The sequence below is a fragment of the Ranitomeya imitator genome, chromosome 2, assembly GCF_032444005.1.
Source record: "Ranitomeya imitator isolate aRanImi1 chromosome 2, aRanImi1.pri, whole genome shotgun sequence".
NCBI lineage: Eukaryota > Metazoa > Chordata > Amphibia > Anura > Dendrobatidae > Ranitomeya > Ranitomeya imitator.
The window spans coordinates 670,112,299-670,138,462 of record NC_091283.1 but is presented as its reverse complement, the minus strand read 5'-3'; the positions used below and the strand labels follow the sequence as shown (position 1 = coordinate 670,138,462).

At 44.9% G+C, this 26,164-nt stretch overlaps 1 protein-coding gene across 8 annotated transcripts in view; it reads right to left on the bottom strand.

The window, feature by feature from the left end:
* ERLIN1 (ER lipid raft associated 1) overlaps window positions 1-23,719 on the bottom strand; it is a 265,288-nt gene extending 241,569 nt beyond the window's left edge. For 2 of the 8 annotated variants that reach the window (XM_069753030.1, XM_069753032.1), the window contains exon 1: window positions 23,551-23,686. Coding sequence is in view for 1 of the 8 variants with exons in the window: in XM_069753035.1 (XP_069609136.1) it covers window positions 18,725-18,774 (50 nt within the window). In the remaining 7 variants the exon portion in view is untranslated. Of the gene's footprint in view, window positions 1-18,724; window positions 18,827-23,445 lie in introns of those variants that run through there. The other 6 variants (XM_069753034.1, XM_069753029.1, XM_069753033.1 and 3 more) reach the window with 6 other exon arrangements.
* Window positions 23,720-26,164: the final 2,445 nt, after the last annotated feature.

Here is a 26,164-nt window from a genome sequence, read left to right as displayed (position 1 = left end):
AGCACTGGACTGTTGCTAAGTGGTCCCAAGTACTTTTTTCTGATGAAAGCAAATTTTGCATGTCATTCGGAAATCAAGGTGCCAGAGTCTGGAGGAAGACTGGGGAGAAGGAAATGCCAAAATGCCTGAAGTCCAGTGTCAAGTACCCACAGTCAGTGATGGTGTGGGGTGCCATGTCAGCTGCTGGTGTTGGTCCACTGTGTTTCATCAAGGGCAGGGTCAATGCAGCTAGCTATCAGGAGATTTTGGAGCACTTCATGCTTCCATCGGCTGAAATGCTTTATGGAGATGAAGATTTCATTTTTCAGCACGACCTGGCACCTGCTCACAGTGCCAAAACCACTGGTAAATGGTTTACTGACCATGGTATTACTGTGCTCAATTGGCCTGCCAACTCTCCTGACCTGAACCCCATAGAGAATCTGTGGGATATTGTGAAGAGAAAGTTGAGAGACGCAAGACCCAACACTCTGGATGAGCTTAAGGCCGCTATTGAAGCATCCTGGGCCTCCATAACATCTCAGCAGTGTCACAGGCTGATTGCCTCCATGCCACGCCGCATTGAAGCAGTCATTTCTGCCAAAGGATTCCCGACCAAGTATTGAGTGCATAACTGAACATTATTATTTGATGGTTTTTTTGTTTGTTATTAAAAAACACTTTTATTTGATTGGATGGGTGAAATATGCTAATTTATTGAGACAGGTTTTTTGGGTTATCAGGAGTAGAATGCCAAAATCATCAGTATTAAAACAATAAAAGACCTGACAAATTTCAGTTGGTGGATAATGAATCTATAATATATGAAAGTTTAATTGTAATCATTACATTATGGTAAATAATGAAATTTAACACTATATGCTAATTTTTTGAGAAGGACCTGTATATATATATATATATATATATATATATATATATATATTCAGATATATATATACACAGTACAGACCAAAAGTTTGGACACACCTTCTCATTTAAAGATTTTTCTGTATTTTCATGACTAAGAAAATTGTACATTCACACTGAAGGCATCAAAACTATGAAATAACACATGTGGAATTACCGTATATACTCGAGTATAAGCCGACCCGATTATAAGCCGACCCCCCTAATTTTGCCACAAAAAACTGGGAAAACGTATTGACTCGAGTATAAGCCTAGGGTGGAAAATGCAGCAGCTACCGGTAAATTTCAAAAATAAAAATAGATGCTCCATACTGTTCATTATTGTATATTGTATACAACTGTGCTATATACAATGCTCTGCACCGTTCATTATGGCCCCATAGATGCTCCGCATAAAGCTGTGCCATATGGAATGCTCTATACCGTTCATTATGGCTCCATAGATGTGCCATATAAAGCTGTGCCATATATATATTGCTCTGCACCGTTGATCATGGCCCCATAGATGCTCCTTATAAAGCTGTGCCCCATATATATATATATATATGCTCTGCACCTTTGATTATGGCCCCATAGATGCTCCTTATAATGATGTGCCATATATAATGCTCTGCCCCGTTCATTATTGCCCCATGGATGCTCCTTATAATGCTGTGCCCCATATATGCTCTGCACCGTTGATTATGGCCCCATAGATGCTCCTTATAAAGCTGTGCCATATATAATGTTCTGCACCGTTCATTATTGCCCCATGGATGCTCCTTATAATGATGTGCCATATATAATGCTCTGCCCCGTTCATTATTGCCCCATGGATGCTCCTTATAATGCTGTGCCCCATATATGCTCTGCACCGTTGATTAAGGCCCCATAGATGCTCCTTATCAAGCTGTGCCATATACAGTTAGGGCCAGAAATATTTGGACAGTGACACAATTTTCGCGAGTTGGGCTCTGCATGCCACCACATTGGAATTGAAATGAAACCTCTACAACAGAATTCAAGTGCAGATTGTAACGTTTAATTTGAAGGGTTGAACAAAAATATCTGATAGAAAATGTAGGAATTGTACACATTTCTTTACAAACACTCCACATTTTAGGAGGTCAAAAGTAATTGGACAAATAAACATAACCCAAACAAAATATTTTTATTTTCAATATTTTGTTGCAAATCCTTTGGAGGCAATCACTGCCTTAAGTCTGGAACCCATGGACATCACCAAACGCTGGGTTTCCTCCTTCTTAATGCTTTGCCAGGCCTTTACAGCCGCAGCCTTCAGGTCTTGCTTGTTTGTGGGTCTTTCCGTCTTAAGTCTGGATTTGAGCAAGTGAAATGCATGCTCAATTGGGTTTAGATCTGGAGATTGACTGGCCTTTGCAGAATGTTCCACTTTTTGGCACTCATGAACTCCTGGGTAGCTTTGGCTGTATGCTTGGGGTCATTGTCCATCTGTACTATGAAGCGCCGTCCAATCAACTTTGCAGCATTTGGCTGAATCTGGGCTGAAAGTATATCCCGGTACACTTCAGAATTCATCCGGCTACTCTTGTCTGCTCTTATGTCATCAATAAACACAAGTGACCCAGTGCCATTGAAAGCCATGCATGCCCATGCCATCACGTTGCCTCCACCATGTTTTACAGAGGATGTGGTGTGCCTTGGATCATGTGCCGTTCCCTTTCTTCTCCAAACTTTTTTCTTCCCATCATTCTGGTACAGGTTGATCTTTGTCTCATCTGTCCATAGAATACTTTTCCAGAACCGAGCTGGCTTCTTGAGGTGTTTTTCTGCAAATTTAACTCTGGCCTGTCTATTTTTGGTATTGATGAATGGTTTGCATCTAGATGTGAACCCTTTGTATTTACTGTCATGGAGTCTTCTCTTTACTGTTGACTTAGAGACAGATACACCTACTTCACTGAGAGTGTTCTGGACTTCAGTTGATGTTGTGAACGGGTTCTTCTTCACCAAATTAAGTATGCGGCGATCATCCACCACTGTTGTCATCCGTGGACGCCCAGGCCTTTTTGAGTTCCCAAGCTCACCAGTCAATTCCTTTTTTCTCAGAATGTACCCAACTGTTGATTTTGCTACTCCAAGCATGTCTGCTATCTCTCTGATGGATTTTTTCTTTTTTTTCAGCCTCAGGATTTTCTGCTTCACCTCAATTGAGAGTTCCTTTGACCGCATGTTGTCTGCTCACAGCAACAGCTTCCAAATGCAAAACCACACACCTGGAATCCACCCCTGACCTTTTAACTACTTCATTGATTACAGGTTAACGAGGGAGACGCCTTCAGAGTTAATTGCAGCCCTTAGAGTCCATTGTCCAATTACTTTTGGTCCCTTGAAAAAGAGGACGCTATGCATTACAGAGCCATGATTCCTAAACCCTTTCTCCGATTTGGATGTGGAAACTATCATATTGCAGCTGGGAGTGTGCACTTTCAGCCCACATTATATATATATAATTGTATTTCTGAACATGTTTTTGTAAACAGCTAAAATAACAAAACTTGTGTCACTGTCCAAATATTTCTGGCCCTAACGGTATAATGTTCTGCACCGTTCATTATTGCCCCATGGATGCTCCTTATAATGATGTGCCATATATAATGCTCTGCCCCGTTCATTATTGCCCCATGGATGCTCCTTATAATGCTGTGCCCCATATATGCTCTGCACCGTTGATTATGGCCAAAATAGATGCTCCTTATCAAGCTGTGCCATATAGAATGCTGCTGGTGCTGCAATAGTAACATAGTAACATAGTTAGTAATGCCGAAAAAAGACATTTGTCCATCCAGTTCAGCCTATATTCCATCATAATAAAAAAAAAATCACATACTCACCTCTCTTCACTCAGGACGCCGGCGCTTTCTATATTTACCTGCTCCTCATGCGGCACCGTCTCCAGCACTGACGCTCAGCAGAGGGCGCGCACTGACTACGTCACCGCGCCCTCTAACCTGAGCGTCAATGCCAGAGGACGCTGGAGACGGAGACGCACCGGAGCGAGGAGCAGGTAAATATAGTGCAGCGCTGCGCTCCCCGTATTCTTACCTGCTCCTGGTGCGGTCCCTGCAGTCCCTGGCTTCCCCGGCGCTGCAGCTTCTTCCTGTAATTGAGCGGTCACAGTTACAGATCATTTACAGCAATGAATATGCGGCTCCTCCCCTATGGGAGGTGGAGCCGCCTAATCATTTCTGTAATGAGCGGTGCCATGTGACCACTCAGTACAGGAAGAAGCTGCAGCGCCGGGGAAGCCAGGGACTGCAGGGACCGTGCCGCAGCAGGTAAGTATAACTACACAGCCCCCGCTCCCCCTCCCCTGCTGACCTCCCGGTATATGACTCGAGTATAAGCCGAGAGGGGGACTTTCAGCCCAAAAAAATAGGCTGAAAATCTCGGCTTATACTCGAGTATATACGGTATATACTTAACAGAAAAGTGTGAAACAACTGAAATTATGTCTTATATTCTGGGTTCTTCAAAGTAGCCACCTTTTGCTTTGATGACTGCTTTGAACACTCTTGGCATTCTCTTGATGAGCTTCAAGAGGTAGTCACCGTGAATGGTTTTCACTTCACAGGTGTGCCCTGTCAGGTTTAATAAGTGGGATTTCTTGCCTTATAAATCGGGTTGGGACCATCAGTTGTGTTGTGCAGAAGTCTGGGGAATACACAGCTGATAGTCCTACTGGATAGACACTTAGAATTTGTATTATGGCAAGAAAAAAGCAGCTAAGTAAAGAAAAACGAGTGGCCATCATTATTTTAAGAAATGAAGGTCAGTCAGTCCGAAAAAATGGAAAAACTTTGAAAGTGTCCCCAAGTGCACTTGCAAAAACCATCAAGCGCTACAAAGAAACTGGCTCACATGAGGACCGCCCCGAGAAAAAAAGACCAAGAGTCACCTCTGCTTCTGAGGATAAGTTTATCCGAGCCACCAGCCTCAGAAATCGCAGGTTAAAAGCAGCTCAGATTAGAGACCAGGTCAATGCCACACAGAGTTCTAGCAGCAGACACATCTCTACAACAACTGTTAAGAGGAGACTTTGTGCAGCAGGCGTTCATGGTAAAATAGCTGCTAGGAAACCACTGCTAAGGACAGGCAACTAGCAGAAGAGACTTGTTTGGGCTAAAGAACACAAGGAATGGACATTAGACCAGTGGAAATCTGTGCTTTGGTCTGATGAGTCCAAATTCAAGATCTTTGGTTCCAACCACCATGTCTTTGTGCGATGCAGAAAAGGTGAACGGATGGACTCTACATGCCTGGTTCCCACCGTGAAGCATGGAGGAGGTGTGATGGTGTGGGGGGGCTTTGCTGGTGACACTGTTGGGGATTTACTCAAAATTGAAGGCATACTGACCCAGCATGGCTACCACAGCATCTTGCAGCGGCATGTTATTCCATCCGGTTTGCGTTTAGTTGGACCATCATTTATTTTTCAACAGGACAATGACCCCAAACACACCTCCAGGCTGTGTGAGGGCTATTTGACCAAGAAGGAGACTACGCCAGATGACCTGGCCTCCAGTCACCAGGCCTGAACCCAATCGAGATGGTTTGGGGTGAGCTGGACCGCAGAGTGAAGGCAAAAGGGCCAACAAGTGCTAAGCATTTCTGGGAGCTCCTTCAAGATTGTTGGAAGACCATTTCCGGTGACTACCTCTTGAAACTCATCAAGAGAATGCCAAGAGTGTGCAAAGCAGTCATCAAAGCAAAAGGTGGCTACTTCAAAGGACCTAGAATATAAGACATAATTTCAGTTGTTTCACACTTTTTTGTTAAGTATATAATTCCACATGTGTTAATTCATAGTTTTGATGCCTTCAGTGTCCTCTCGTATGGTACAAAGGACCCATTGATTTGTGGAGATGGACTGCCACTGGGTGAGAAAGAGTGAGAGTCGACCTCCGACCGGAGAGCAGTCATTGCTTATCTGGGGTCTGTTGTGATTGAGGGACAAGGATGTTCCTGCTTTTGCCTCCTTTGGGATAACTTCATCTCCCTGTTTTGCCTTTTCACCTATAGTCTCTCTGTGAAAGTTGGTCACCAGAGGGGTGAAAAAAAGTCTCTTAGGGATTCTTTGTTCGGGAAGAAATTTTTTTCTTGTCCGAAGCCTTATCCAAGATATCATCGAGAACGGGCCCAAATACACGATGACACTGGAAGGGGATGCCGCACAATTTGGAGATGAAGTCGCCTCCCCAAGATTTCAGCCAGAGAGCTCTCCTGGATGAGTTGGAGAGGACGTCAGCTTTTGCGGCTACTCGGACAGACTCAGCAGAGGCGTCGGCTAGGAACCCCATTGCCTTCCGAAGCAGGGGTAGGGAGTCTAGGATTTCCTCTCTTGTCATATGATCCTCAACTGTGCGTAACCAGAAAAACAGGGATCTGGCCACGCATGTGGAGGCAATGTTGTTTTTAAGTAAATTTGTGAACGTGTCCCAGGACTTCATTAACAAGCTCTCTATTTTTAAATAAATCAGATCTTTAAGCTGGGAGGAGTCCTCAAAGGGAAGGGCTGTTTTTTTAGTTACTCTGCACACCTGGACATCCACTTTAGGGGTTTCTCATCCAAGGGGGAAGCGTTTTTTAAATTCTGACGGCCTGCTAAGTCCTTTTTCAGGGAGTCCCCATTCATGTAGAATCAGATTTTGTATATTTCTATGTACGGGAAAACTCTTTTGATCTTAGGGTTTCAGACCCCCAAACATTTCATCCTGTACCGTGAGTTTAATTTCCTCATCCTCCACCCCCATGGTGCCTCTCACTATACTGATTAGCTCACCAATATCCTCGGAACTAAAGTAGTATTTACTGTTTTCTGATTTAGGGGTGGGGGTGGAAGTGGAACCTGCATTCTCCCAAACGTCCTCCGAGCCCGAGGATCGAATTTCGCCAGAGTCAGACTCCACCGGAGCCCTTTTTCTCTTTTTAGGAGGAGGTGGTTGAGGCACCGAGATCTTCTTTAACCCCTTCAAGTCGCGGCCCTTTTTCATTTTTGCGTGTTCGTTTTTCGCTTCCCTCCTTCCCAGAGCCATAACTTTTTTATTTTTCCGTCAATATGGTCATGTGATGGTTTATTTTTTGCGGGACAAGTTGTACTTTTGAACGACACCATTGGTTTTACCATGTCTTTTACTAGACAACGGGAAAAAAATTCCAAGTGCGGTGAAATTGCAAAAAAAGTGCAATCCTACACTTGTTTTTTGTTTGGCTTTTTTGCTAGGTTCACTAAATGCTAAAACTAACCTGCCATTATGATTCTCTAGGTCATTACGAGTTCATAGACACATGACTAGGTTATTTTTTATCTAAGTGGTGAAAAAAAATTCCAAACTTTGCTAAAAAAAAAAAAAGTGCCATTTTCCAATACCCGTAGCGTCTCCATTTTTCGTGATCTGGGGTCGGGTGAGGGCTTATTTTTTGCGTGCCGAGCTGATGTTTTTAATGATACCATTTTTGCGCAGATACGTTCTTTTGATCGCCCGTTATTGCATTTTAATGCAATGTTGCGGCGACCAAAAAACGTAATTCTGGCGTTTCGGATTTTTTTCTCGCTATGCCGTTTAGCGATCAGGTTAATGCTTTTTTTTTAATTGATAAATCGGGCGATTCTGAACACGGCGATACCAAATACGTGTAGGTTTCTTTTTTTATTGTTTTATTTAGGATGGGGCGAAAGGGGGGTGATTTAAACTTTTATATTTTTTATATTTTTTTCATATTTTTAAAAACATTTTTTTTTTACTTGTGCCATGCTTCAATAGCCTCCATGGGAGGCTAGAAGCAGGCACAACGCGATCGGCTCTGCTACATAGCAGCGATCATCAGATCGCTGCTATGTAGCAGAAATGCAGGTGTGCTGTGAGCGCCGACCACAGGGGGCGCTCACAGCAGACCTGCATCAGTAACCATAGAGGTCTGAAGGACCTCTATGGTTACCTTCCTGATGCATCACCGACCCCCGATCATGTGACGGGGGTCGGCGATGACGTCATATCCGGCCGCCCGGCCGGATGCGGTAGTTAAATGCCGCTGTCTGTGTTTGACAGCGGCATTTAACAGGTTAATAGCGGCGGGTGAATAGCGATTTCACCCGCCGCTATTGCGCGCACATGTCAGCTGTGCAAAACAGCTGACATGTCGCGACTTTGATGTGGGCTCACCGCCGGAGCCCACATCAAAGGGGGATTCACGGCATGCGCAGTACTAGTACGGCGCATGTCGTGAAGGGGTTAATGAGGGATCTGATGCTATCCAGAATGGAGGGCTGTTATGAGTGTAGCACCTCATCTGTACAGGACTGGCAGAGCTTTTTCCCATATGTAGATGGGAGCCTGGCAGCACACATCTTGCGGCTTTTTATTTTATGCTACTTTCACACTTCTGTCGGTACGGGGCCGTCGCAAACCATTGGCCCGACGTACCGACGGACGTTGTGAAAATAACTGCACGATGTGGGCAGCGGATGCAGTTTTTTCCCTGCTCACTCTGCAGTCCGGGGAGGAGGGGGCGGAGTTTTGGCGGCGCATGCACGGTCGAAAATGGCGGACGCAACGCACAAAAAAAGGTTACATGGAACTTTTTTTCGTGCCGACGGTCTGCCAAAACACGATGCATCCGTCGCACGATGGATGCGACGTGTGGCCATACATCGCAATGCGTCGTTAATGCAAGTCTATGGAGAAAAAACGCATTCTGCGGGCAACTTTGCAGGATGCGTTTTTTTTTCCAAAACAACGCATTGCGACATAGCCCAAACGACGGAAGTGTGAAAGTAGCCTTAGGGTCAGACACCTTTTCTCCTTATGAGGCCGGCGTCACACTAGCGAGTTTTACGGACGTATGAGCGCATAAAATACGTCCGTAAAACACGCATTACACACGGCCCAATGATTCTCAATGGGTCAGGTCCTATCAGCCGTATGGAAAGTAGGTCAATGACCTGTAGTTACCTTCATTCGCGGTGATGCGCCCTCTGCTGGATGTCCTCATATGAACTCAAGCCTGGGAACTTTTCTTTCGCTGGGGTTTTACAGGCAGGAGCACAGCTGCATTATAGCAGAGCTCCTGCCTGTAAAATAATTTAACCCCTTCAGATGGATTTACATCGTGGGACGTGACAGATCATCGGAAGGTATGAGATATTGTTGGTTTATTATTTTTACTTTGTTACAGGTCGAGGGTCTTCAGGTGGATTGAGAGTGGAATAAAATATTACAACAACCTTTGTGTTTATTTCATTAAAATACTTTGTAATATCGTGTGCGTGTTTTTTTAACCATTTCATGCAATTGGATTAACCCCTTTCTGACATGAGACGTACTATCCCGTCGAGGTGGGGTGGGCCCCTATGACCACCGACGGGATAGTATGTCATATGCGATCGGCAGCGCTCACGGGGGAAGCGCCGCCGATCGCGGCCGGGTGTCAGCTGCCTATCGCAGCTGACATCCGGCACTATGTGCCAGGAGCGGTCACGGACCGCCCCGGCACATTAACCCCCGGCACACCGCGATCAAAGATGATCGCGGTATGCCGGCGGTACAGGGAAGCACCGCTCAGGAAGGGGGCTCCCTGCGTGCGTCCCTGAGCCCCCCGCAGCAACACGATGTGATCGCGTTGCTGCAAGGGTCTTACCTCCCTCCCTGCCTGCTCCAGCCCCGGATCCACGATGGCCGCGGATCCGGGTCCTGCAGGGAGGGAGGTGGCTTCACAGAGCCTGATCAGAGCAGGCACTGTGAAGCCTGCAGTGCTGCATGTCAGATCGGTGACCTGACAGAGTGCTGTGCAAACTGTCAGATCATCGATCTGTGATGTCCCCCCCTGGGACAAAATAAAAAAGTTAAAAAAAAAAATTCCAAATGTGTAAAAAAAAATAAAAAAAAATATTCCTAAATAATGAAAAAAAAAAAATATTATTCCCATGAATACATTTCTTCATCTAAATAAAAAAAAAATAAATAAAAGTACACATATTTAGTATCGCCGCGTCCGTAACGACCCAACCTATAAAACTGGCCCACTAGTTAACCCCTTCAGTAAACACCGTAAGAAAAAAAAAAGAGGCAAAAAACAACGCTTTATTATCATACCGCTGAACAAAAAGTGGAATAACACGCGATCAAAAAGACAGATATAAATAACCATGATACCGCTGAAAACGTCATCTTGTCCCGCAAAAAACAAGCTGCCATACAGCATCATCAGCAAAAAAATAAAAAAGTTATAGTCCTGAGAATAAAACGCTGCAAAAATAATTATTTTTTCTATAAAATAGTTTTTATCGTATAAAAGCGCCAAAACATAAAAAAATGATATAAATGAGGTGTCGCTGTAATCGTACTGACCCGAAGAATAAAACTGCTTTATCAAATTTACTAAACGCGGAACGGTATTAACGCCTCCCCCAAAATAAATTCATGAATAGCTGGTTTTTGGTCATTCTTCCTCACAAAAATCGGCATAAAAAGCGATCAAAAAATGTCACGTGCCCGAAAATTTTACCAATAAAAACGTCAACTCGTCCCGCAAAAAACAAGACCTCACATGATTCTGTGGACCAAAATATGGAAAAATTATAGCTCTCAAAATGTAGTAACGCAAAAAATATTTTTTGCAATAAAAAGCGTCTTTCAGTGTGTGACGGCTGCCAATCGTAAAAATCCGCTAAAAAACTCGCTATAAAAATAAATCAAACCCCCCCTTCATCACCCCCTTAGTTAGGGAAAAATTTTAAAAAATGTATTTACTTCCATTTTCCCGTTAGGGCTAGGGTTAGGGCTAGGGTTAGGGCTAGGGTTAGGGCTAGGGCTAGGGTTGGGGCTAGGGTTGGGGCTAGGGTTGGGGTTGGGGCTAAAGTTAGGGTTAGGGCTTAGATTACATTTACAGTTGGGAATAGGGTTGGGATTAGGGTTAGGGGTGTGTCAGGGTTAGAGGTGTGGTTAGGGTTACCGTTGGAATTAGGGTTAGGGGTGTGTTTGGATTAGGGTTTCAGTTATAATTGGGGGGTTTCCACTGTTTAGGCACATCAGGGGCTCTCCAAACACGACATGGCGTCCGATCTCAATTCCAGCCAATTCTGCGTTGAAAAAGTAAAACAGTGCTCCTTCCCTTCCGAGCTCTCCCGTGTGCCCAAACAGGGGTTTACCCCAACATATGGGGTATCAGCGTACTCAGGACAAATAGGACAACAACTTTTGGGGTCCAATTTCTCCTGTTACTCTTGGGAAAATTCAAAACTGGGGGCTAAAAAATAATTTTTGTTGGAAAAAAAAGATTTTTTATTTTCACGGCTCTGCGTTACAAACTGTAGTGAAACACTTGGGGGTTCAAAGTTCTCACAACACATCTAGATGAGTTCCTTAGGGTGTCTAGTTTCCAAAATGGTGTCACTTGTGGGGGGTTTCTACTGTTTAGGTACATTAGGGGCTCTGCAAACGCAATGTGACACCTGCAGACCATTCCATCTAAGTCTGCGTTCCAAATAGAGCTCCTTCCCTTCCGAGCCCTCCCATGCGCCCAAACAGTGGTTCCCCCCCACTTATAGGGTATCAGCGCACTCAGGACAAATTGGACAACAAATTTTGGGGTCCAATTTCTCCTGTTACCCTCGGGAAAATACAAAACTGGGGGCTAAAAAAATAATTTTTGTGGGAAAAAATTTTTGTTTTATTTTTACGGCTCTGCATTATAAACTTCTGTGAAGCACTTGGTGGGTCAAAATGCTCACCACACCTCTAGATAAGTTCCTTGGGAGGTCTACTTTCCAAAATGGTGTCACTTGTGGGGGTTTCAATGTTTGGGCACATCAGTGGCTCTCCAAACGCAACATGGCGTCCCATCTCAATTCCTGTCAATTTTGCATTGAAAAGTCAGACGGCGCTCCTTCCCTTCCGAGCTCTCCCATGCGCCCAAACAGTGGTTTACCCCCACATATGGGGTATCAGCGTACTCAGGACAAATTGTACAACAACTTTTGGGGTCCATTTTCTCCTGTTACCCTTGGTAAAATAAAACAAATTGGAGCTGAAGTAATTTTTTTGTGAAAAAAAGTTAAATGTTCATTTTATTTAAACATTCCAAAAATTCCTGTGAAGCACCAAAAGGGTTAATAAAATTCTTGAATATGGTTTTTAGCACCATGAGGGGTGCAGTTTTTAGAATGGTGTCACACTTGGGTATTTTCTATCATATAGACCCCTCAAAATGACTTCAAATGAGATGTGGTCCCTAAAAAAAAAATGGTGTTGTAAAAATGAGAAATTGCTGGTCAACTTTTAACCCTTATAACTCCCTAACAAAAAAAAATTTTGGTTCCAAAATTGTGCTGATGTAAATTAGACATGTGAGAAATGTTACTTATTAAGCATTTTGTGTGACATATCTCTGTGATTTAATTGCATAAAAATTCAACGTTGGAAAATTGCGAAATTTTCATAATTTTCGCCAAATGTCCGTTTTTTTCACAAATAAACGCAGGTACTATCAAAGAATTTTTACCACTATCATGAAGTACAATATGTCACGAGAAAACAATGTCAGAATCACTGGGATCCGTTGAAGCGTTCCAGAGTTATAACCTCATAAAAGGACAGTGGTCAGAATTGTAAAAATTGGCCCGGTCATTAACGTGCAAACCACCCTTGAGGGTAAAGGGGTTAATAATGGATAGGTGTCATAATTACAATAGCAAAGTGACATTAACCCTTCATTACCCCATATCCCACCGCTACACAGGAATGGGAAGAGAGTGGCCAAGTGCCAGAATAGGCGCATCTTCCAGATGTGCCCTTTCTGGGGTGGCTGGGGGCAGATGTTTTTAGCCAGGGAGGCCAATAACCATGGACCCTCTCCAGGCTATTAATATCTGCCCTCAGTCACTGGCTTTACTACTCTAGGGGAGAAAATTGCACGGGAGCCCACACCAATTTTTTCCGCCATTTAACCCTTCAATTTAATAGCTAGACAGCCCAAATTTTGCACATACATACTACTAACATTAGTGTGGATTATGCAAAAAAAATGGGGATATGAGATGGTTTACTGTATGTAAACCATGCCTCATATCATGTCGGGTTTAGGAAGGGGAAAGCAAAAGCCGGCAATTGAATTACCGGCTTTAAAGCTATCTCGCGCTGGATGAAATATATATATATATATATATATATATATATATATATATATATATATATAAACCAACCAGCACTCCCAATGTGAACACATGCAAGCTGCAAGCTGTATCATATAGATATAAAGAAACACAGCAGCACATGTATATGAATCTAGGCCATGTGAAAACACAGACAAATATTCGATATGAATCATACTACTCAAAAATATTTTTTCATAAAACTTACAGTTATAGATAAAATGAAGATTCTTAGCGCATAAATTGGCCAATTCATGTGTGCCCATCAACCGCGGCAAGGTGATCTCCCTCTGATGGGTCCTACTCTACTGTACATGCCACTCTTGGGCCACCAGCCTACAACTTAGGACAAACATGTCACTCTGGGCTAAACCTACAATTTATGGGCAAGTAGAGATGATTACCGCCACCTGCAAGGTCAATGGGAGGAGTGCAAGATCAGGATGGATGCAGCCACATCCATACACTAAACAAAGTGGCATGTACAGTAGAGTAGGACCCATCAGAGGGAGATCACCTTGCCGCGGTTGATGGGCACACATGAATTGGCCAATTTATGCGCTAAGAATCTTCATTTTATCTATAACTAAGTTTTATGAAAAATAATTTTTGAAAAAAATTTTTATGAAAAAATATTTTTGAGTAGTATGATTCATATCGAATATTTGTCTGTGTTTTCACATGGCCTAGATTCATATACATGTGCTGCTGTGTTTCTTTATATCTATATGATACAGCTTGCAGCTTGCATGTGTTCACATTGGGAGTGCTGGTTGTTTTTTTTTTCTTTGTTTAGTGTATGGATGTGGCTGCATCCATCCTGATCTTGCACTCCTCCCATTGACCTTGCAAGTGGCGGTAATCATCTCTACTTGCCCATAAATTGTAGGTTTAGCCCAGAGTGACATGTTTGTCCTAAGTTGTAGGCTGGTGGCCCAAGAGTGGCATGTACAGTAGAGTAGGACCCATCAGAGGGAGATCACCTTGCCGCGGTTGATGGGCACACATGAATTGGCCAATTTATGCGCTAAGAATCTTCATTTTATCTATAACTAAGTTTTATGAAAAAAAATTTTTGAAAAATTTTTTTATGAAAAAATATTTTTGAGTAGTATGATTCATATCGAATATTTGTCTGTGTTTTCACATGGCCTAGATTCATATACATGTGCTGCTGTGTTTCTTTATATCTATCTATATATATATATATATATATATATATATATATATATATATGTACACACACATAGTTATTAAGGTTGAAGGAAGACTATAAGTCCATCTAGTTCAACCCATAGCCTAACCTAACTTGCCCGAACATGTTGATCCAGAGGAAAACAAAAAAAACCCATGTGGCAAAGAGTAAGCTCCACATTGGGGAAAAAAATTCCTTCCCGACTCCACATACGCCAATCAGACTAGTTCCCTGGATCAACGCCCTATCAAGGAATCTAGTATATATACCCTGTAACATTATACTTTTCCAGAAATGTATCCAGTCCCCTCTTAAATTTAAGTAATGAATCACTCATTACAACATCATACGGCAGAGAGTTCCATAGTCTCACTGCTCTTACAGTAAAGAACCCACGTCTGTTATTATGCTTAAACCTTTTTTCCTCCAAACGTAGAGGATGCCCTCTTGTCCCTGTTTCAGGTCTATGATTAAAAAGATCATCAGAAAGGTCTTTGTACTGTCCCCTCATATATTTATACATTAAAATAAGATCACCCCTTAGTCTTCATTTTTCCAAACTAAATAGCCCCAAGTGTAATAATCCATCTTGGTATTGCAGACCCCCCAGTCCTCTAATAATCTTGGTCGCTCTTCTCTGCACCCGCTCTAGTTCAGCTATGTCTTTCTTATACACCGGAGACCAGAACTGTGCACAGTATTCTAAGTGTGGTCGAACTAATGACTTGTATAGAGGTAAAATTATGTTTTAGACAACTAAAGCGATAAAAAGTTCTTCAACAAGAAAAATCTTTACATAGCAAACACCTGGCACACCAGTGAGGAGGATCAACGCGTTTCAACTATGAAGTCTTACTCATGATCTACCTAGATCAACCATGAAGTCTTACCTAGATCATGAGTAAGACTTCATAGTTGAAACGCGTTGATCCTCCTCACTGGTGTGCCAGGTGTTTGCTATGTAAAGATTTTTCTTGTTGAAGAACTTTTTATCGCTTTAGTTGTCTAATAAAGTCTCACAAAGTCTGAACTGCCTCCACCTCCAGCTGGATCATTTCTTTTTCTGTCTTCATTTGCTGTGGGCGCTCACCCCGAACCGTGCTGGGCGTTGGCAGGTCTGGGGATTTCGTCTAAGACCGGTAAGCTGACTACATTCCTTTTTTCTTTAGTAAAATTATGTTCTCCTCATAAGCATCTATGCTTCTTTTAATGCATCCCATTATTTTATTTGGCTTTGTAGCAGTTGCCTGACACTGGCCACTGAATATGAGTTTGTCATCCACCCATACACCCAGGTCTTTTTCATTGACGGTTTTGCCCAGAGTTTTAGAATTAAGCACATAATTATACATCTTATTACTTCTACCCAAGTGCATGACCTTACATTTATCCCCATTAAAGGGACACTGTCACCTGAATTTGGAGGGAACAATCTTCAGCCATGAAGGCGGGGTTTTTGGGTGTTTGATTCACCCTTTCCTTACCCACTGGCTGCATGCTGGCTGCAATATTGGATTGAAGTTCATTCTCTGTACTCCGTAGTACATGCCTGCACAAGGCAAGATTGCACCTTGTGCAGGCATGTACTATGGAGGACAGAGAATGAACTTCAATCCAATATTGCAGCCAGCATGCAGCCAGTGGGTAAGGAAAGGGTGAATCAAACACCCAAAAACCCCGCCTCCATGGCTGAAGATTGTTCCCTCCAAATTCAGGTGACAGTGTCCCTTTAAAGCTCATTTGCCATTTATCAGCCCAAGCTTCTAGTTTACATAAATCATCCTGTAATATAAAATTGTCCTCCTCTGTATTGATTACCCTGCAGAGTTTAGTGTCATCTGCAAATATTGAAATTCTACTCTGAATGCCCCCTACAAGGTCATTAATATATATGTTAAAAAGAAGAGGGCCCAATACTGACCCCTGTGGTACCCCACTGCGAACCGCTACCCAGTCCGAGTATGCTCCATTAATAACCACCCTTTGTTTCCTATCCCTGAGCCAGCTCTCAACCCACTTACACATATTTTCCCCTATCCCCATTATTCTCATTTTATATATCAACCTTTTGTGTGGCACCGTATCAAAAGCTTTTGAAAAGTCCATATACACTACATCCACTGGGTTCCCTTGGTCCAGTCCGGAACTTACCTCTTCATAGAAACTGATCAAATTAGTCTGACATGAGCGGTCCCTAGTAAACCCGTGCTGATACTGGGTCATGAGGTTATTCCTCTTCAGATACTCCAGTATAGCATCCCTTAGAATGCCCTCCAGGATTTTACCCACAGTAGAGGTTAAGCTTACTGGCCTATAATTTCTGAGTTCAGTTTTTGTCCCCTTTTTGAATATTGGCACCACATTTGCTATGCGCCAGTCCTGTGGTACAGACCCTGTTATTATGGAGTCTTTAAAGATTAAAAATAATGGTCTATCAATGACTGTACTTAATTCCTGCAGTACTCGAGGGTGTATCCCATCCGGGCCCGGAGATTTGTTAATTTTAGTGATTTTTAGACACCGCCGCACTTCCTGCTGGGTTAAGTGTCATGATTCCAATGGCAGGGAATCACAAAAGGACAAGCACCAACGAGCTCTAGGGTGATGGAACCTGAGCTGACCGCGACCCTAAACCTGAACACACAAATAACAATAGCCGGGGAACGTGCCTACGTTGATCCTAGACGTCTCGCACCAGCCGAAGATCTAACTTCCCCTATTAGAAGAAACACAGACCTCTCTTGCCTCCAGAGAAATACCCCACAGAAATAGCAGCCCCCCACATATAATGACGGTGAAATGAGAGGAAGGCACATACACAGTATGAAAACAGATTTAGCAAAATGAGGCCCGCTAAAACTAGATAGCAGAGGATACAAAAGTAAACTGCGCGGTCAGCAAAAAACCCTTCAAAAAACCATCCTGTAATTACTTGAACTCATGTTCCAACTCATGGAACATGAGGAGCAATTACAGCCCACTAGAGCAACCAGCAGCAAAGAAACAATTACATACAAGCTGGACAAGACAAAAATAAAGCAAAACGTGAAACAAGAAAATCAAAAACTTAGCTTGTCCTGAAGATTACTGAAGCCAGAAGCTGAGGTAACAAAACACTCTGATAACCTTGATAGCCGGCGGGGAAAAGACAAGAAAGCCCGGTTAAATAGGAAACTCCCAAATCCCAATAGAACAGGTGGACACCAGAGACAGCAGAACACAAATCACCCAGTACCATCAGTAACCACTAGAGGGAGCCCAAAAACAGAACTCACAACAGTTAAGCAGGTGACTTTTAATTGGGAATTTTTGTCACTAGTCATTTTGTCCGCCATGGGATTTTCTTGTGTAAATACTGATGAAAAAAAGTCATTTAGCATATTGGCTTTTTCCTCATCCTCATTCACCATTTCACCCAGACTATTTTTAAGGGGGCCAACACTATCATTTTTTAGTTTCTTACTATTTATGTAGTTAAAGAATATTTTGGGATTATTTTACTCTCTCTGGCAATGAGTCTCTCTGTCTCAATCTTTGCTGCCTTGATTTGCTTTTTACAGAATTTATTTAATTTTTTGTATTTGTTTAATGCCTCCTCACTACCTACTTCCTTTAATTCTCGAAATGCTTTCTTTTTGTCACTTATTGCGCCCCTTACAGCTCTATTTAGCCATATTGGTTTCCTCCTATTTCTAGTATGTTTATTCCCATACGGTATATACTGTGCACAGGTCCTATCCAGGATGCTAATAAATGTCTCCCATTTTCTTTGTGTATTTTTGTGTCTCAGGATATCGTCCCAGTTAATTGCACCAAGATCCTTTCTCATCCGTTGGAAATTTCCCCTCCTGAAGTTTAGTGTCCCTGTAACCCCTCTATTACACATCTTTTTAAAGGATACATGAAAACTTATTATTTTGTGATCGCTATTTCCCAAGTGACCCCCAACCCTTATATTTGCTAAGCGGTCTGGCCTGTTGGTTAATATTAGGTCTAGCAGTGCCCCCAAACATATATATATATATATATTTAGACAGTATATATGTTGTTACTATTTTTCGCAAACATGGATCCATTGTATGTCCGTATTGCAAGCCTTCGAGAAAATCTCGCAGTACGGATGCCATACGGATTAAATACGGAGGATGCCATGCGCAAAATACGCTGACACACCCTGCCTACGGAGGAGATACGGACCACTATTTCGGGGACTTTTCTGCGTATTATGGCCGTAATTTACGGACCGTATTGTCTTACGCCGAGTGTGACGCCGGCCTAAGAGAGAGAGAAAAGATTTGCTAAGCCGCTTGTGGGAGTAAATACTGGATAGCTGGGGCTGACACCTGCTCCGTACAGTAGGAGGGGGTACGCTGGGCTCCACAGACGCAGAGAAAGGGGGCTTGTCACCGTCCATGTCTGTCAATCCACAGTCAGCGTCAGACAGTATGTCTTACCTGGTGACTCCCCACCCGGATCTTTTATAGGATGGAGGGTCCAGCGTCATCTGTGCTCCTCCTCCCCAAAATCTAGCCCAATAGGGGGAAAAGCACCGTGGAACGCCTCAGATTTTGCTGCTTTGGCCCAGGGGAAAAAATGCCGGCCGGCGCGCACTCCATTGTGGAACGCATCAGGGAAGGAACCGGAAGTTACGAGCACTCCACCGGAAGTGCCATAGACCACAGTGTGGAATGCAGCCTCGGAAGAGGGGGCGCGTCACCTGGCCAGGGCACGCTCCGGGAACAGCACCGGGGAAGGAGGAAACTGGGTAGCTGCAAGAGGCCCCGGCACGCACGTCACCCCCCCACTTTACCCCCGGAGGGAGCGCAGGAGGGGCGGCGCGGGAAGATCCCGAGTCCCGCGAGAGCGAGGAGATGGGAGCAGCACTGGAGGAGAGCCGAAGCTCCAGACCTCAGCTGACCGGCTTCTGTGAGGTATGTGGGGTGCTCCGATCACCGGCAACAGCAGCACCTTCAGAGATCCTCTTCAAGCCCCGTAGGGGACAGGAAAACACTGGTGGTTGAAGGAAGGGGTGGGGTATTTAACCTCTTTGTGTTCCTGTCCCCTATTAGGGCTGGGAAGACAACCTCCGAAGTGGCTGACGTTGAAGGTGACTGGAGAAATAAAAGGTTTTCTGTCCAACTAAAGAGACACAATTCACACTGCAGGCACAAGTTTAACAGGCGCTACTACAGGTAGTTAACATCACCTTTGCCCATGAAAACATTTCTATCTCAGGCAGTACAGAGTCTATGTTCTATCTAGGAAAGCGAGATAACAGTGAACTTTCATGATAGTTCACTAATGAGGAGCAAACCCATAGGCCAAAGGTCTACTGGTGGGAACACACCAACAGTACAAATAAGCCACAGGTCTACTGGTGGGAACACACCGACAGTACAAATAAGCCAGAGGTCTACTGGTGGGAACACACCGACAGTACATATAGGCCAGAGGTCTACTGGTGGGAACACACCGCCAGTACATATAGGTCAAAAGTCTACTAGTGAGAACACACCGACGGTACAAATAGGCCAGAAGACTAGTGGTGGGAACACACCGACAGTACAAATAGGCCAGAGGCCTACTGGTGGGAACACACCGACAGTACAAATAGGCCAGAGGACTACTGGTGGGAACACACCGACAGTACAAATAGGCCAGATGTCTACTGGTGGGAACACACCGACAGTACAAATAGGCCAGATGTCTACTGGTGGGAACACACCGACAGTACAAATAGATCAGATGTCTACTGGTGGGAACACACCGACAGTACAAATAGGCCAGATGTCTACTGGTGGGAACACACCGACAGTACAAATAGGCCAGATGTCTACTGGTGGGAACACACCGACAGTACAAATAGGCCAGATGTCTACTGGTGGGAACACACCGACAGTACAAATAGGCCAGATGTCTACTGGTGGGAACACACCGACAGTACAAATAGGCCAGATGTCTACTGGTGGGAACACACCGACAGTACAAATAGGCCAGATGTCTACTGGTGGGAACACACCGACAGTACAAATAGGCCAGATGTCTACTGGTGGGAACACACCGACAGTACAAATAGGCCAGATGTCTATTGGTGGGAACTGTCATGATCCCAATGGCAGGGGATCACAAAAGGACAAGCACAAAAACAAAACAAGCTCTAGGGTGATGGAACCTGAGCTGACCGCGATCCTGAACCTAAACACACAACTAGCAGTAGCCGGGGAACGTGCCTACGATGATTCCTAGACGTCTCGCGCCAGCCAAAGGATTAACTTCCCCTATTAGAAGAAACACAGACCTCACTTGCCTCCAGAGAAACACCCCACAGAAATAGCAGCCCCCCACATGTAATAACGGTGAAATGAGAGGAAAGCACATACGTAGATATGAAAATAGAATCAGCAAAAATGAGGCCCGCTAAAGCTAGATAGCAGAGGATACAAAAGTGAACTGCGCGGTCAGCGAAAAACCCTTCAAAAAACCATCCTGAAATTACTTGAACTCGTGCCAACTCATGGAACATGAGGAGTAATTTTAGCCCACTAGAGCAACCAGCAGCAAGGAATCACATATCTGCAAGCTGGACTAAGACAAAAATTAAGCAAAACGTGGAACAGGAAAATCAAACCTTAGCTTGTCCTGAAGATAACAGACGCAGGTAGCAGAGGTAAAAAGACACGCTGATTAAATTGATAGCCGGCGAGGAAATGACAAAAAAGCCAGGTTAAATAGGAAACTCCCATAACCTGATGGAACAGGTGGACACCAGAGACCGCAGAGAACACAAGTCACCCAGTACCATCAGTAACCACCAGAGGGAGCCCAAAAACAGAACTCACAACAGGGAACACACCGACAGTACAAATAGGCCGGATGTCTACTGGTGGGAACACACCGACAGTACAAATAGGCCAGAGGTCTACTGGTGGGAACACACCGACAGTACAAATAGGCCAGATGTCTACTGGTGGGAACACACCGACAGTACAAATAGGCCAGAGGTCTACTGGTGGGAACACACCGACAGTACAAATAGGCCAGATGTCTACTGGTTGGAACACACCGACAGTACAAATAGGCCAGATGTCTACTGGTGGGAACACACCAACAGTACAAATAAGCCACAGGTCTACTGGTGGGAACACACCGACAGTACAAATAGGCCAGATGTCTACTGGTTGGAACACACCGACAGTACAAATAGGCCAGATGTCTACTGGTGGGAACACACCGACAGTACAAATAGGCCAGATGTCTACTGGTGGGAACACACCGACAGTACAAATAGGCCAGATGTCTACTGGTGGGAACACACCGACAGTACAAATAGGCCAGATGTCTACTGGTGGGAACACACCAACAGTACAAATAGGCCAGATGTCTACTGGTGGGAACACACCGACAGTACAAATAGGCCGATGTCTACTGGTGGGAACACACCGACAGTACAAATAGGCCAGATGTCTACTGGTGGGAACACACCGACAGTACAAATAGGCCAGATGTCTACTGGTGGGAACACACCGACAGTACAAATAGGCCAGATGTCTACTAGTGGGAACACACCGACAGTACAAATAGGCCAGATGTCTACTGGTGGGAACACACCGACAGTACAAATAGGCCGATGTCTACTGGTGGGAACACACCGACAGTACAAATAGGCAAGATGTCTACTGGTGGGAACACACCGACAGTACAAATAGGCCAGATGTCTACTGGTGGGAACACACCGACAGTACAAATAGGCCAGATGTCTACTAGTGGGAACACACCGACAGTACAAATAGGCCAGAGGTCTACTGGTGGGAACACACCGACAGTACAAATAGGCCAGATGTCTGCTGGTGGGAACACACCAACAGTACAAATAGGCCAGAGGTCTACTGGTGGGAACACACCGACAGTACAAATAGGCCAGATGTCTACTAGTGGGAACACACCGACAGTACAAATAGGCCAGAGGTCTACTGGTGGGAACACACCGACAGTACAAATAGGCCAGATGTCTACTGGTGGGAACACACCGACAGTACAAATAGGCCAGATGTCTTCTGGTGGGAACACACCGACAGTACAAATAGGCCAGATGTCTACTGGTGGGAACACACCGACAGTAGAAATAGGCCAGATGTCTACTGGTGGGAACACACCGACAGTACAAATAGGCCAGATGTCTACTGGTGGGAACACACCGACAGTACAAATAGGCCGATGTCTACTGGTGGGAACACACCGACAGTACAAATAGGCCGATGTCTACTGGTGGGAACACACCGACAGTACAAATAGGCCAGATGTCTACTAGTGGGAACACACCGACAGTACAAATAGGCCAGAGGTCTACTGGTGGGAACACACCGACAGTACAAATAGGCCAGATGTCTACTGGTGGGAACACACCGACAGTACAAATAGGCCAGAGGTCTACTGGTGGGAACACACCGACAGTACAAATAGGCCAGATGTCTACTAGTGGGAACACACCGACAGTACAAATAGGCCAGAGGTCTACTGGTGGGAACACACCGACAGTACAAATAGGCCAGATGTCTACTGGTGGGAACACACCGACAGTACAAATAGGCCAGATGTCTTCTGGTGGGAACACACCGACAGTACAAATAGGCCAGATGTCTACTGGTGGGAACACACCGACAGTACAAATAGGCCAGAGGTCTACTGGTGGGAACACACCGACAGTACAAATAGGCCAGATGTCTACTGGTGGGAACACACCGACAGTACAAATAGGCCAGATGTCTACTGGTGGGAACACACCGACAGTACAAATAGGCCAGATGTCTACTGGTGGGAACACACCGACAGTACAAATATGCCAGATGTCTACTGGTGGGAACACACCGACAGTACAAATAGGCCAGATGTCTACTGGTGGGAACACACCGACACTGCACCTAGACCTAGTTGTACTAGTTCAGGATCCATGGTCAGTGTGGCTCCAGTGTTCTGCCGGTGCCACCTGCTCACATCTCAGAGACAGAGGCTAATACTTCTATAGAACTGTGGCTGTGTGAAGCAGTGATAGGAGGCCACTAGTGTAGTTCTCCGGGTCCAGGTATGGTCCTGTGTAGGCAGCGTGCCTGAGTGGACTAATCCCCTGGTGTGGTGTCAGGGGCGACTCTCGCTGTACAATATGTTGTGTACGTCTCACCTCGCTAGCTTCGGCACTACTAATACTCAGTCACACATCGTCTAGCACTGCAGGCAGCGAACCATAGAACTCGGGACTACCCACATTATTTCCTCACAGACTCACCGGGTCTCACGCTCTCATACCAAGAATCCCAGCGCACCTCGAGCTACGGAAGCTCTGGAGGGCCAACATGAACCATAGGAACGAGTTCTGCAAACGGCACTTCCGGGAGTGTAATGTATTGTGTGGGAGCTTTGCGGAATACAGCGTGCGGCGGCGGCGGCGGCTGTATTCCGGGAATGGGTCTGACCATGGGATGAGTATGACCCGAGGAGGAGTCTGATCCGGGGACGAGCCACGGTATGAGTCGGGTGTTATGAGTTCGGCTGTGGGCCCAAGCATGTGTCTGACCCGGGTAATAGACTGGGGGATGAGTCTGACCTGGATATGAGCCTGAGGAATGAGTGTGACAGAGGGATGAGTCCAGGTATAAGCCAGGGGACGAGTCTGACCTGGGTCTGAGCCTAGGGGATGAGTCTGACCGGGGGATGAGTCCAAGGATGAGTCTGACCTGGATATGAGCCTGAGGGATGAGTGTGACAGAGGGATGAGTCCAGGCAGCGTTGGACTGGAGTACCTTGGGCCCACCAGAGAAAAATCATTCTTGGGGCCCACCATGCAGTTTTAAAATACCATACAGGATAGATCCTATATACCACACCACACAGGAGAGCTGATAAATCCTCTATATACTACACCACACAGGAGAGCTGACAGATCCTCTATATACTACACCACACGGGAGAGCTGACAGATAATCTATATACTACACCACACGGGAGACCCGACAGATCCTCTATATACTACACCACACAGGAGAGCTGATAAATCCTCTATATACTACACCACACTGGAGAGCTGACAGATCCTCTATATACTACACCACACGGGAGAGCTGACAGATCCTCTATATACTACACCACACAGGAGAGCCGACAGATCCTCTATATACTACACTACACAGGAGAGCTGATAAATCCTCTATATACTACAGCAAACAGGAGAGCTGACAGATCCTCTTCATACTATACCACACAGGAGAGCTGACAGATCCTCTATATACTACACCACACAGGAGAGCTGACAGATCCTCTATATACTACACCACACAGGAGAGCTGACAGATCCTCTATATACTACACCACACGGGAGAGCTGACAGATAATCTATATACTACACCACACGGGAGAGCTGACAGATCCTCTATATACTACACCACACAGGAGAGCTGACAGATCCTCTATATACTACACCACACGGGAGAGCTGACAGATAATCTATATACTACACCACACGGGAGACCCGACAGATCCTCTATATACTACACCACACAGGAGAGCTGACAGATCCTCTATATACTACACCACACAGGAGAGCTGACAGATCCTCTATATACTACACCACACGGGAGAGCTGACAGATCCTCTATATACTACAGCAAACAGGAGAGCTGACAGATCCTCTTCATACTATACCACACAGGAGAGCTGACAGATCCTCTATATACTACACCACACGGGAGAGCTGACAGATCCTCTATATACTACACCACACAGGAGAGCTGACAGATCCTCTATATACTACACCACACGGGAGAGCTGACAGATAATCTATATACTACACCACACGGGAGAGCTGACAGATCCTCTATATACTACACCACACAGGAGAGCTGACAGATCCTCTATATACTACACCACACGGGAGAGCTGACAGATAATCTATATACTACACCACACGGGAGACCCGACAGATCCTCTATATACTACACCACACAGGAGAGCTGATAAATCCTCTATATACTACACCACACTGGAGAGCTGACAGATCCTCTATATACTACACCACACGGGAGAGCTGACAGATCCTCTATATACTACACCACACAGGAGAGCCGACAGATCCTCTATATACTACACTACACAGGAGAGCTGATAAATCCTCTATATACTACAGCAAACAGGAGAGCTGACAGATCCTCTTCATACTATACCACACAGGAGAGCTGACAGATCCTCTATATACTACACCACACAGGAGAGCTGACAGATCCTCTATATACTACACCACACAGGAGAGCTGACAGATCCTCTATATACTACACCACACGGGAGAGCTGACAGATAATCTATATACTACACCACACGGGAGAGCTGACAGATCCTCTATATACTACACCACACAGGAGAGCTGACAGATCCTCTATATACTACACCACACGGGAGAGCTGACAGATAATCTATATACTACACCACACGGGAGACCCGACAGATCCTCTATATACTACACCACACAGGAGAGCTGACAGATCCTCTATATACTACACCACACAGGAGAGCTGACAGATCCTCTATATACTACACCACACGGGAGAGCTGACAGATCCTCTATATACTACAGCAAACAGGAGAGCTGACAGATCCTCTTCATACTATACCACACAGGAGAGCTGACAGATCCTCTATATACTACACCACACGGGAGAGCTGACAGATCCTCTATATACTACACCACACAGGAGAGCTGACAGATCCTCTATATACTACACCACACGGGAGAGCTGACAGATAATCTATATACTACACCACACGGGAGAGCTGACAGATCCTCTATATACTACACCACACAGGAGAGCTGACAGATCCTCTATATACTACACCACACGGGAGAGCTGACA